We start from the raw sequence: 13428 nt of genomic DNA, 5'->3' as shown, positions 1-13428 counted from the left end.
TGTATAAACAAGTTTCCACCCTGAAGATTTCCTGCAGTATCTGTGTCCCTTATGTTTAACAGTGACATTTTTAACATTTCCCAGGAGCAAGGCAATTTTTATTCAACACTGTTTCCATGACATTAAGAGGAAAGCACCACTATCCAGGAGCTTGCAAGCTTAGAGAATGATGGATTGATGTCTAGTGTTGGCAGTTGAAGACCGAGCATTAAACTATCAGCCATCAGAGAAAGAAAGGTCTAGTAAATTGGTAGACTGGTAGGTATCAGTCAAGGGGCATGCTGATGTGGCAGGAAGCTGTTGCCCAGGGGGAATACGTTTATATACTTAGATGCTTTCCCAAGCTTAGATGGTCGATGTGTGTCTAACATAGTGGGGCATACAAACTGCAAAAAGAACCAAATTGGCCTGTGTATGACCCTGAGTATATAAAGCAGACCCACAAGAAGGTATGTTGTTCAAGACCTGGCTGGGAGCTGGAGGGGAAGTTCTCAGTAATACAGGTGCTCGGTGTGGAGCCTAGAGTTCAGCCTGTGTCTGAGCCCCTACGTACTCCCCTTTATCCCAGGTCAAAAGAATAAGCAATGCAAAATCAGGATGCAAGCAGTATCTCTCTGGGAAAAGACACTGTGTTCAGCCCAATTCCTGAAGGTGATCAGTGTCTTGTTAGCTTAGGAATAGATGTAGGGAAACAAAAGCCAAAACCTAAAAAGAAGAAATTTGTTCGAGCATGGTGGCACATGCCTGCAATCCCAGCAATTTGGGAGACTGAGGCAGGAGGATTGTGAGTTCAAAGCCAGCCTCAGCAATGGTGAGGGCACTAAGCAACTCAATGAGACCCTGTCTCCAAATAAATAGGGCTGGGGATGTGGCTCAGTGGTTGAGTGCCCTGAGTTCAATTTCCAGTCCTAAAAATAAAAAAAAAAAATTTGTCCAAAGCGAACAGAGTTTCTATGAACCAGCCATTGAAGCATCACCAAGTTAGCTACCAGCAAACCCAGCAGGGCTGTCCTCTGGCCTCACACTTCACAGCCCACTGAAGCCCCTCCAGCAATCCTGCGATGTTCATGCCATCCCCATTTTACAGATGACGAAAGTATGGCAGAGAGTGCATGTTTGTGGCTTGTGACTCATCTTGAGTCCATCTAGCACTTCTTCCCTCAGTACAACTTGGCCTTATCAACAAAGAGCTTACATATCCCTGTCTCATCTGATTCTCACAAGGAAGACCAGCTCCCTTCTCCTGGAGAAGAGCCATTGGAGGAGCCTGGACAAAAACAAATCCCTAGCCCATGGCTGTGGGTATAAAAAGGGACCCATATACTTTTTTTTTTTTTTCTATTTTTTGCCCTCAGTACTGGTCTAGATCCATAGGCACAGACTTGGAGCATTGGAGAAAGGAGGGAGTCCTGTTTATTCAGGTATTATTTTTTCCATTTTAATGATGAGGCTGAGAGGGGAGTAACTTGCCCCAAGTTACAGTGATTAAGTGACAGCTGGGGGTCAAAGCCAAGACTTTCAATATCCTCTAACTCAATCTTAAGGCTTTCTTTAAACTCTTCCTTACCTGTCATCACAGCAACCAGAGAATCTTTGATTGTCAGATCCAGAAGCAATCTCAAGTTACCAGGAACACCCCCATCCCGCTGCCAAACTCCCACTTTTGGCCAATTGAACTTGCCAATCATGTCTTTGATGTCCTTAAGAAGCACTTTCTATTCATTTATGTAATTCAGTGACATTTACTGAGTGCTCCTATGATCATGATACAGTGTAACAGGCCAAAATGTATCAATAGTAACAGAAAAATTTACAGTTTCTCCAGCATAGTACTGTGAGATGTGAAAGGTACTTTAATGGAGTGCTACAACCTTCCCAGGATGGGCAGTAACAGGTCAGTTGAATCGTAAAGAATGAAATGGCAGAGGATAAGAAAGGTACATGGCATTAGGAGTAATGACCCTTTTAAGCTTATTTCTGAGTCACTTGGGGGCACACAAAGTACCTGGAATGGGTGGTATAGCATGGCAAGAGGATGGCTTGAGTCTGGCAGGACCTCATCAGGCAAGGCAAGGCCAGGCCTCCTGATGGGATGGTCTCCAGTGAGTTCCAGAATACAGCTCTGGACACAGACTGCTAGTTCCAATCCCAGGTCTGCCCATGAACCATGGGATATACTTTGTACTTCTGCAGACCTGTTTCCTTACTGCAAAAACAGGGATGATAATAGCGTGTGGTAGAGGGGAGGACAACATAGTTTGTAAGGTGGGAAGTCTTCAGAACAGTGCCTGACACAGTTATGTCATGTTAGGGCTGTGGGAGCCACTTGAAGGAGTTGAGCCTGGGAACAGTGAGAGCCCAGCAAGAGTTCGAAGCAGGAGAATAGGGTGGCAAGCTTTGGGATAAGTGCTGCCTGCAGGAGCTGGAGGCTGAAGAAGTTGCCAGAGCCCAAGCTAATGTGATGGGGCTCCATGAGAGGCCAGTGTTGGGGTCAGTGAGGAGGTGACTGGTTGGCAGTAGTCAGGGCAGAAGAGGTCCAGATTTCTGGCACGGGTGATTGTGGGGAAGGTAGTACTCTTTTCCTGAGATGGTTATGGGGGAATATGAAGAAATTGATTTGGGATTCAGCAATCCCACTTCTGGGTATTTACCCAGAAGATTTTTAATCTGTTTGTCAAAAAGTTGTCTTCATGCCCATGTTCCTTGCAGAACTACTCCTAATTGCCAAGTACAGAATCATCTTAAAATTTCATCAAATGATGAAGGGTAAAGAAAATGTGGGATGGACACACACACACCCACACACACACACCCCCACACAAACACACAAAATATTGTTTGGCCTTTAAAAAGATGAAATTTTGCCATTTGCCATGCATGCATGTATGGAATTTGAACATGTTACACTATGTGAAATAAGCAAGGCACAGAAAGATAAATCCCATATGTTCTCACAATTGAACTCAAAAGTGGAGAGTAGAATGATGGTTACAAAAGCTGTAGGGTAGCAGGAGGGACAAGGGCTGATGGCCAAGGGGCCTGAAGTCTCAGAAGGAATTGGACTTTTTTGTTTGTTTGAGACCTATTACACATCTTGGTGAATATACTTTTTGTAATGTATTGTACCTTTCAAAATTGCTAAGATCATGAATTTCAAATGTTGTAAAAAAAAATGGTATGACAAGTGATGGGTCAACTAGCTCGATTTCATTATTCTACTTCATATTCCTAAATCATCACACCTCTTTGTACCCCATAATTATATACAATCATATATTGTCAATTTATAATCAAACTTTTAAAAACTGGTTTCAGGGTGCTTGTTATTGCACTGTTTGGGGTGCTTGTTAGGGCTTCCTTAAATCTTTGCCACCTGTACCACAGGTAGAGCACTAATCTTCAGGATATACAAAGAATTCAAAAAACCTAACACCAAAAACAAAACAAATAACCCAATCAATAAATGGGCAAAGGAACTAAACAGGCACTTCACACAAGAAGAAATATGAATGGTCAACAAATATATGAAAAAAAATGTTCAACATCTCTAGCAATTAGAGAAAGGCAAGTTAAAACTACTCTGAGATTTCATCTTACTCTAGTCACAGTGGCAATTATCAAGAACACAAGTAACAAATGTTGGTGAGGATGTGGGGGAAAAGGTAACTCATGTTGGTGGGACTGCAAATTGGTACATCCACTCTGGAAAGCAGTATGGAGATTCCTCAGAAAACTTGGAAAGGTACCACCATTTGATCCAGTTATCCCACTCCTTCGCATATACCCAGAAGACTTAAAATCAGCATACTATAGTGATACAGCCACATCAATGTTCATAGCAGCCCAATTCACAATAGCTAAGCTATGGAACCAACCTAGGTGCCCTTCAACAGATGAATGAATACAGAAGACATGGTATATATACACAATGGAATATTACTGAGCCATAAAGAAAAAAGAAATTATGGCATTTGTGCATAAGTGAATGCTAAGTGAAATAAGCCAATACCAAAAAAACAAAGGCTGACTGTTTTCTCTGATATGCAAATGCTGACTTACAATAGGTGGGGGTGTCACTGGATTGGACACCCAAGGCGGAGGGGGCTTGGGAATGGGAAAGACAGTAGAATGGGTCGGACATAATTTTCCTGTGTTCATATATGAATACACGACCCATGTAACTCCACATCATGTACAACTACAAGAATGGGAAGTTGTACTCCATGTATGCATGATATGTCCAAATACATTCTACTATCATGTATAACTAAAAAGAACAAGTTAAAAAATAAAAAGTGGTTGGGGGGGCTTCCTTCAGAATGCAGCGGATGAACAACTTTCCGGGGAAGGACGTTCTCTGCTTTTGAACATGTTATCCCCTCTCTACCGCTGCCTTAACTTGGAGGCTGCAATTCAGATTTTGTTAAGTGGAAAGAGCTCCAGTGGCAGGTTTAGAGGGCCTGGGGTCCACAATGGCCTGGCCTTAGCTATAAATAGAGTGGAGACAGGAGTCATCTGAGGCACTGCTGTGAGAAACGCAGGTCCATAGCTCAGCTGCTCCTTGATATCCACTCCACCTCGGTGTCCTCCACCCACACAGTCTCCTGAGAGATCAGCACACAGTGGGAGAAAGACCAAAAATGCACCTCATGAGTCCCAGGCAGCCCACCTGTCTGCAGTAAGACTGACCTGGGAGCCTTGGAGACCGAATATCCCCCAGGGAGAAGTCCACCTACTCACAGGCAAGCAAAGCCCCAAGGCCCCAAGTTAGGCCAAGTGTTAGGGACCCATGAGGGGCCTGTTCCCTTCCTGGCTCTGTTCCCTGCTGCAGCTCTGCTGAGCCCCCAGAGCCCTAAGGACAACAGGAGGCTTTCATGGTAAAAGCACCCAATTGAAAACATGGAAGCCTGGCTGCAAGATCACAGGTTGAAAGCAAGGAGGAAGACAGTGTTGGGAAGGGAATCAGGATTCTCTTGTGCAGGCAGGAGCCAAGGCACCATCGAAATCAGAAGCATTTCTCTTACAAAAATTAGAAAATGGGCACAAATTTGCTTTTAAAACTAGAAATTGATATTGCCAGCTAGCACTTCAAATGTGGCCTGTAATCTCTGAGATGATGTGGTTCTGATTCTGTCTGTGGGACACCCCAAGGGAGCAGCTGCACACAGTTCCCTGGGATAACCCAGAGGCCCATTTTTATTGTCTGACACCCCTGCAAGCAAACTGCCACAGTTCCCACTTCCGCCTGCTTTCATTACCAACAGCCTGAGCTTAGGGGGCCCCAGCCTCCCCAACATGTACCAGCCCTGCTCCTGTGAACACCACCCACTGTTTGCTCATGCTATACCCCGTGCTTGAACACTCTTCCCTTCCTTCTCTGTGACTATTTTCCCTTCTAGGCCTAACTCCCTGTTAAGGTTCCTCCAACCCCTTTAGATCTTCCTGTCTCTGCCACCCCGTAGACTGGCTCCCAGCCTTTCCTAAGTACCCTAGTAGGCAGTCCCAACACTTTCTAGAGCCCTGCAAGGATGCCTCCCGCCCTCCCCCAGCAACCCAGCCCTTCCTTTCAAGGCTGGCTAAAGCCCTACCCCATCAGGATGCTTTGCTTAACTGGCTTCTGGCCTCATAAATCATTTCCTCACTTTGTTTGGACAGAGTTTGGAGACATTCTTGATTTTTAGGCATGGCTTTGAGTCTTTTTTCCCCTAAAAGGTTGTAAAACTTCTTGAATCAGAGAACTGACCTTTCTGCTGCCCCTAATGTCACCTGGCACAGTGCTGGGCACACCAAAGTCTTCAGAAATGCTTGCTGTAACTTAACAATTGGTAACCTGCCTGAGCCAGGGCCTCCATCCCCCTGACCACTCCAGGCTTCAGTTTCTCCAGAAGATAATTTGGGGACTGAGCCCTACGTCCCTTCAGGTTCCAGCATTCTAGACTCAGAATGGCTTCTGAGAGACCCTGAGTTTTGACTTTTGGACTCGGGATTGGGAGAGAATTCTCACAGTCCTTTGTCCAGCTTCTAGATGATTCTGCCCCCTGCAGCACCCCTGACCTCTGATCATCAAAAAAGATAAATCTCTAGACCATCACACTATGGAAGACAGAAGCTGAATCAACCCAGAAACAGGCATTAAAGGGCACGGAAGAAGCTTAATCTTTAGCTAGGAGGAGGAAATGTGAGATTATTCTCTAGAATAAGACTGGAGGCTTTTAAAATGCCAAGTCTGCAGCCAGATCACAGTCCTACGGGGGCCTTCAACTACTCAGTTCAGTTGTCACCTCTGTGATATGATAATCATGATTATGATGCTTGGTTATTTGTGTGTGTTCTAATTTAATTTCAAACAAGGGCACTTTTCTCTTAGGTAAACTAAGAGACCAGACCTGAGGTTCTTAGAAAAAGTGGCCTCTGGAGGGAGCAATGAATGAACAGCCCCTGAGTGTGATATGCTAAAGAGTAGGAACCAGTGTCTTCAAAACCCAGTTCGTTCTTACAGCACTTGGAGGTGTTCATGGAGATGAGGGACTTGATCGACAGCTGTGCCCAGTGTGAGTTGTGCCTGAGCTCTGTGGTCATCTTCGCACATGGTCTGTGGTGCCCTGGCGTGCCCCCTGCATGCCTACACACTCTCCATTCTCCTTCACACTGATCTTACCTCATCATCACCAGGAAGCCACATACCTGGGCTGTGACTTGTACCTCAGGTTTCGGCTCTTTGCATTTTACTGAGGACTGGAAACTAGAAAGAACCTGGGCAGAGCAGGTGTGAATTTGATGAAAAATTCACTGAAGACACTGCCCTTTAAAACACTTATTCCCTGGTTTCACCCAGAAAGAAGCTTTTTAAAAACACTCACCCTTCCTTTACTTCTGCTGTAAGATTAATATAACTTGTTGTAAGATTAATGTAAATGTAACTTGGTTTGTCTTTTTCCTGTTGTGATCTTACGAACTTTGGGGCCACATATGATGATCAGCCCTGTTAACAATGCAGACTCACTGCTAGATTTGTATTTTTCCTCTATTTTCCTGTGGTCTTGTCAGTCAGACTCCCTTTATTATACACCATATTGAGGATTTTTAGCAGCCAGCAGGGACATACATAATAGATAAGTACCCATGGAGCTTGTGAACAATTGGCACCTGGAAGGAAGTGAATGATCCATCCAGCTTTTCATTCATTCATCTTGTGTATCTATTTGTGTCTCTTGATGTTTTTGATGATCATCATCAAGAAAGACTGACATTTTCTTTATTTTTCTCTATGGAAAAAAAAGCCCTAATTTATGCCTTTAACTGAGATTAGATGAATGTAAGCTGCTTTTACTTTACAACTTTTCCTTCAAAGCAGTGTAAAATCTTCTAGGCTCAGGGTTATGGTAGTCGTGTTGGTTGGAAGCTTTGGAACCTGGGATAAAGCCAGACAGTGTGATCTGGAGAGGACTCCAGGAATTCAGAGAGGAAAAGACCCGTGCTGAGCCTGTGCCCCCCAAACTTCACTGCCTCTGGCCAGCATGCTGATGTATGCTGGGCTCAGCCTGTGCTGAGGTGTGGGGTGGATAGGAGGGACTCAGCCCTGGCTCCAGAAACCAGAGAACTCCGTCTAGGTGAGAACAGGAGCCACAAACAGAAAAATAGGAAGACATGACCAGCATGAAAAAAGGAGGCGTGCTCCAGAAGACCCTCAGAGGGGGTCAGCAGGATTCTCCCTAACTATTCCACATAGACAGAGGGAAGGACCAGCAGGTGGGCAGGGCAGAAAGCAGATGTCTACTCACCAAGGTCGTTGTTGTTCATCATGGCGTTGGATGCCCGCAGCCGGGGCCCCTGCTGGGTGAAGTGGTATCCAAACTTGAGAAGCGTTGCGTTTTTTTCCAACATGCTCACAATCTCCATTTCTACTTTGTTGCCCAGGGGCTGGCTCTTTGATCAAAAAAGAACAATAATCACCATTCATTCCATGTGTAAAGAAACCACCTCGACCTAAGCCACCTCTATAGGCAGAATCCTTGAGTGAGTGAGGATTTTAGTCCTCCCTTCAAAAGCAAGGGAATGGAGTAGAGAGGGATAAGATGGTGGCCTGGGCAGAAGCACATGCCTGGGATCGAGCTAGGTCTGTCAAGTGCCAGGAGCAGCTCTTCCCATGGCCCTACGACAGCCTTCTCTGAGCAGGCATCCAGGTAACAGCTCCTCCTTGGAGGAATGTTTGCACCTCCAGATCATCTCGTCCCAAACAGATGTTTAGAACTCCCCTGTCCAGTCTATACCCCTGCTAACAAAATCAAGGTCTCTGGGAGTGGGACTCTGGTAGCTGTGTTTTTTAAAACTCCCCAGGTGTTTCCAATATGGAAGCCAGTGGATAACCAGGAACTTCTCTTCAACTTATGAGTGAAGAAACATCACACAGTAAGGAAGCTGGGAATGGCAGAGGAGTTGCTTTAAAAAAAAAAATACACACAAAATTTGTGCTAACAAATGAGTTCAGCAAGATTGCAGGATATAAAAGTGATACACAAAAATGAGTTGTATATCTATACATTAGAAATAAGAGTTATACAAATGATTGATTTCACTTACAATAATTTCAAAAAGAATAAAACACTTAGGAATAAATTTTAACAAAAGAAGACCTGTATGCTTTTCAGTGTACAAAATTGCATTAAATTGACATTAAAGAAAACCTCAAAAAATGTGAAAACCTCTCAAATTCATGGATCAGAAGATTTCATACCATTTGAACTGTGGAGTCAGTGCAATCCTTATCAAAATTCCAGCTTCTTTTTTTGCAAGAATGGAAAAGCTGATCCTAAAATTTGCATGAAAATGCACAGGGCCAAGTATAGCTAAAATAATCTTGAATAAAGGAACAAGGTTGAAGGACCCACACTCCCTGACTTCAAAATCACTACAAAGTGGTCATAACTAAGATACTGTAGTATTGCCATAAGGCAGATATATAGATGAATGGAATAGAATTGAGAGTCCAGAAATAAATTCATACATTTATGAAGACTGCTTTTTCAAAAAGGGCACCAAGCCAATTCAATGAAAGAAGAGTCTTTGCAAGAAGTACTGTCAAAGATTGTAAAAGAATGAATTTAGACCCACACCATATGAATCAAAGACCTAACTATAAAAACTAAAATTATAAAATTCTTAGAAAAAATATAGGTGTAAATTTTACCCTAAAATAAAAAATTGAGATAAATTGAACATTACCAAAATTTAAAACTTGTATTTCAAAAGATACTCTCAATAAAGTGAAAAGGCAACAATGCATAATGGGAAAAACTTTTCTGTACATCTGTTCAGTATGAGCATCCAGAATATATAAAAGAAACATTAGAACACAATAGTAAAGATGCAAATGACTAAAACTGGGCAAAATATTTGAATAGATATATCCCTAAAGAGGATTAACAATTGGCTAGTAAGTATTTGAAAAGATGCTCATCATCATTAATAATTTAGAAAATCCTATCACCTTAAACACACTAAGATGAACTGTAATAGGAAGAAAGACAATAACAAGTGTCAGCAAGAACCTGGAAAAAGCGGGACCATGATATACTACTGGTGCCGCTGCTTTGGGAAATAGTTTGGTAGTTCCCCTGAAAAGATAAAAATGGAGTTATCATATGACCCCAGTAATTACACTCCTAGGTGGAAAAGAAATGTATAAAAACATGCACAAGAATGCTTAGAACAGTCTTATTTATAATAGCCCAAAGTGAGACAACCCAAATACCATCAAGTGATGAATAGATAAGCAAAATATGGTAGATTTTACAGTGGAATATTATTCAGCCATTGAAAGGAATGAGGTACTGCTACATGCTACAATGTGAATGAACCTTGGAAACATGGTAAGTGAAAAAAGCTAGACAAAACGATCACACATTATAGGATTCCATTCATATGAAATGTCCAGATCAGGTAAATCCATATAAAGAGAAAAGAGGTGAGGGGTTTCCAGGGGCTGGAGGAAGAATGGAATAGAATTGAGTAAAAGCTGCTGGGTATAGTTTCTTTCTGAGTGATAAAAATGTTTTGGAACTAGCTAATGGTAATAGGTGCACAACTTTGTGAATAATCTATAAACCCTGAATTGTTCTCTTTAAAAGGATGAGTTGTGTATATATGAATTATATGACAATTTTTAAAAACCCAACAGTTAAAAAAATCCAATTAGAAAATGAGGAAAAAATATGAAGAAACATTTCACAGAAGAGGACACACATATGGCAAATAATCACATGGCAAGAAGTTTAACATTTAACTATTGTAGAAACACAAATCAAAACCACATACCTGCTGGAATTACTGAAATAAAAAAATAGTGACAGCACCAAGTGTAGCAAGGATGCAGAGAACTTGGTCACTCATATGGTACTGGTGGATATGGGACAATGGCAGTCACTTTGGACAAAAGTTGGAAAAACACTACATAAGCAATTGCCATATGATATAAGAATTGGACTCCTGGGTATTTATCTCAGTGATATAAAAATGTTTTCATAAAACATGTACACAAATGTTTACAGAAGGTTTATTTGTAAGAGACAAACTTGGAAACAACCCAAACGTCCTTCAGTGGGTAAGTGGTCAAACAAACGATATATCTGTACCATGGAATACTACTTAATAGTTAAAAGGAACAACCTGTCAATACATGCATGAATGAATCTCCACAGAATTGTGCCAAATGGGAAAAAAGCCAATCCCAAGTGGTACATAGCCAATCCATATGGTTTCATTTACACAACATTCTTAAAATGACAAAAACATTAAAATGGAAAATAGGTGAGCAGCTGCCTGGGGTTTGGAGGAAGAGGAGGAGACCAGTGCATTTAGCTATCAAAGGGCAACATGAGGGTTCCTGTGGACGATGGAATCGCCCCTGTATCTTGGCTGTATCAGTGTTGCTGGTTGGGACACAAAACCACAATTCCCCCTGAGGCAAGCTTGGTGAATAGCACACGGGTCTCTCTTATTTCTTTGTGTGTGTGTGTTGTGGGGGGTGCGGGGGATACTGGGGATTGCACTGAGGGGCACTTAACCACTGAGCCACATCTCCAGCCCTATTTTGTATTTTATTTAGAGACAGGGCCTCACTGAGTTGCTTAGCACCTCTCTTTTGCTGGGGCTGGCTTTGAACTTGTGATCCTCCGCCTCAGCCTCCCGAGCCCCTGGGATTACAGGCGTGCGCCACAGCGCCCAGCTCTATTATTTCTTATGACTACATGCTGATCTACAATGATCTCATAATTAAAAAGTGATTTAAAAACCAGGCCTAAAAAGCAAACAAACACACAAACCACATCCAGAGGCTCCCCACTGTCAGTAACTGCTGCTATTTACTGAGAGCTTCTTGTGTTCCAGGCCTGGCCTTGTGTCTGACCCACATGACCTGAGAGCATTCCCTCAATAACCCGGTGGAGTAAAGCGCCATTCCGGAGTAAAGCGCCATTCCTCGGGGGCCTGCAAATTTCACTTCCTGCCTCCTTCTCTCTCTCCTTCCTTGCTCACCTATTTGCCTCTGGTGGCCTGTCCCATGGTGCCTGGTGCAGCTGGAGATCTACATCTTAAAGATTACATGCTCTCCTGCTCCAAAAGAAATGTCCCCACCCTCCTCTCTAGCCCTGTTTGTGAATCCCTAATGCTTAAACCTACTTCAGATTCCCCCTCCCTCTTGAGGCCTTCCTGATCCTAACCCCTGGAAATGATCCCTTTCCATTCCACATGCAAGGGACACATCGGACATCCCTCTTTATGTGTAGCACAGTCCATCCACCTTATTTGGGTCACCTGCCTGCCTATGTGTTCTCCAACCAGAACTGTACTGTCCTATGTGTAGCTACTTGTTACACGTGACTCTTTAGATCTAAATAATTAAAATAAAATTTAAAATCCAGTTCCACCGTGGCACTAGTCACATTGCAAGTGCTCAATGGCTAGAGTCTAGTGGCGATCATATCTGCTCAGCACAGATAGAGAATATTCCCATTATGACAGAGGTGCTCTGGACAGGGGACTTCCAGTCAGCACAGAGTACCTGATGGACTGGAGTGGATGGAGGAACGAGGAACAACTTAGCGACACAGCAGCTCAGCATTTGAACAGACAAGTGTGATCTGCAGCTGAACCCTTGCCAGAGCTCTCCCGGGTCTCTGAATCCACCAGAGCTAGTCTGCATTCAGAGTGGGCAGGGAAAGCTGATCAGAGTGGGAGGAGAGATGCTGGTGAAATTCCACCAGCCTGCCTGGCACCACTCCTGAGAATGCTGGGAAGGGCTTGGGACTATCCTTGGAGGACTCAGCACAAGGAGTGGGCCCTGGCTGGTGTGGCCTGGCAGATGCTATAGTGACCATCTAGGACCTAAGAAGGGCAGCTCCCTGCCCAGCCCATCTAGCAGTAAGACTGGCCTGTCCTCGAGGTCACTTGCTGGGAAGATGCTTCTGGAACTTGGGATGGGCAAGTCTCAGCCCTAAGGAAGCAGTGGCCAGCGACTGCAGGGCTGTCTCCGCGACGGTCACCCTTTGTGCGGCTCCATCCAAGCATACATGGTACTCTGACACAAATCACCTTACTCTACCTGCCTGCAGCCTAGAAGGCAACCAAGGCAGGCAGGTCCCAGCCTCTCCATCTTAGAGGTGAATAAACTGAGCCCATGTTGGGATGGAAGTTGCACCGCACTCCCTCGGTTTATTAAACCCAAGGTTTGACCTAGACTTGGGGGTGGAAAGGCTGCAGAGGATCCTCTAGGCCCCAGATTCTCAAATCTGGGATATATGCAGACTATCTGTGTCTCAGAAGGTACAGAATCCATTAGATAATCATGGTCAGTCTTCTTGGAGTGTTAATCGTGGATTGACTTAACTTCCTTTCTTACTTCTTTCCTTCCTTCCTCCCTTCCTTTCTTTCCTTCTTTCCTTTATGTTTTGGAGCTAGAGAATGAACCCAGAACATTGCCCATTCCCCAGACCATCATTTTTGTATTAAGGAATAAAATAGAAAATGTGCATACCTCTTAGAATAAGTGATAAGATTTTAAAGAAGCTTCTTTCTCTAGCTTATTTTTCAACATCACTTAGTGATTGCTGTGTGTCAAGCAATGTCATAAGCACTTAGGGGAAAATGAGCTATTTTCTCCTCACTATCGACCTATAGATAGATACCTATTGATCACAATTTTCATTTTACAGAAAAGTGGCATACAGACATATTAAGCATTTTTTTTTCCTGAAATCACAGAACTGGTCAGCTGCAGAAGAAGGATTTTAATGAGGACAGTTTGCTCAGAGTCTGTGCCAGTGGCCACTTCGGGCCTCAGAAAGCTCAGAAGGCAGACAGAGGACTGACAGAGAAATTAGTGGCAGATGGAGTCTATCTCTGGTGCAGAACTGCAGTCTAACCATTGCCAGT

The 13428-nt window shown here is 43.5% G+C and overlaps 1 protein-coding gene across 4 annotated transcripts in view; it reads right to left on the bottom strand.

Moving 5' to 3' along the window:
* Tmod1 (tropomodulin 1) overlaps window positions 1-13428 on the bottom strand; it is a 93671-nt gene that overhangs the window by 19053 nt on the left and 61190 nt on the right. For 3 of the 4 annotated variants that reach the window (XM_027930841.2, XM_027930842.2, XM_027930840.3), the window contains exon 9: window positions 7782-7926. In XM_027930841.2, the coding sequence (XP_027786642.1) occupies window positions 7782-7926 (145 nt within the window). Of the gene's footprint in view, window positions 1-6985; window positions 7412-7781; window positions 7927-13428 lie in introns of those variants that run through there. The other variant, XM_027930839.2, reaches the window with a different exon arrangement.

This window comes from Marmota flaviventris, chromosome 13, assembly GCF_047511675.1.
Source record: "Marmota flaviventris isolate mMarFla1 chromosome 13, mMarFla1.hap1, whole genome shotgun sequence".
NCBI classification, from domain to species: Eukaryota; Metazoa; Chordata; class Mammalia; order Rodentia; family Sciuridae; genus Marmota; species Marmota flaviventris.
This window is presented reverse-complemented; position numbering and strand designations above follow the sequence as displayed.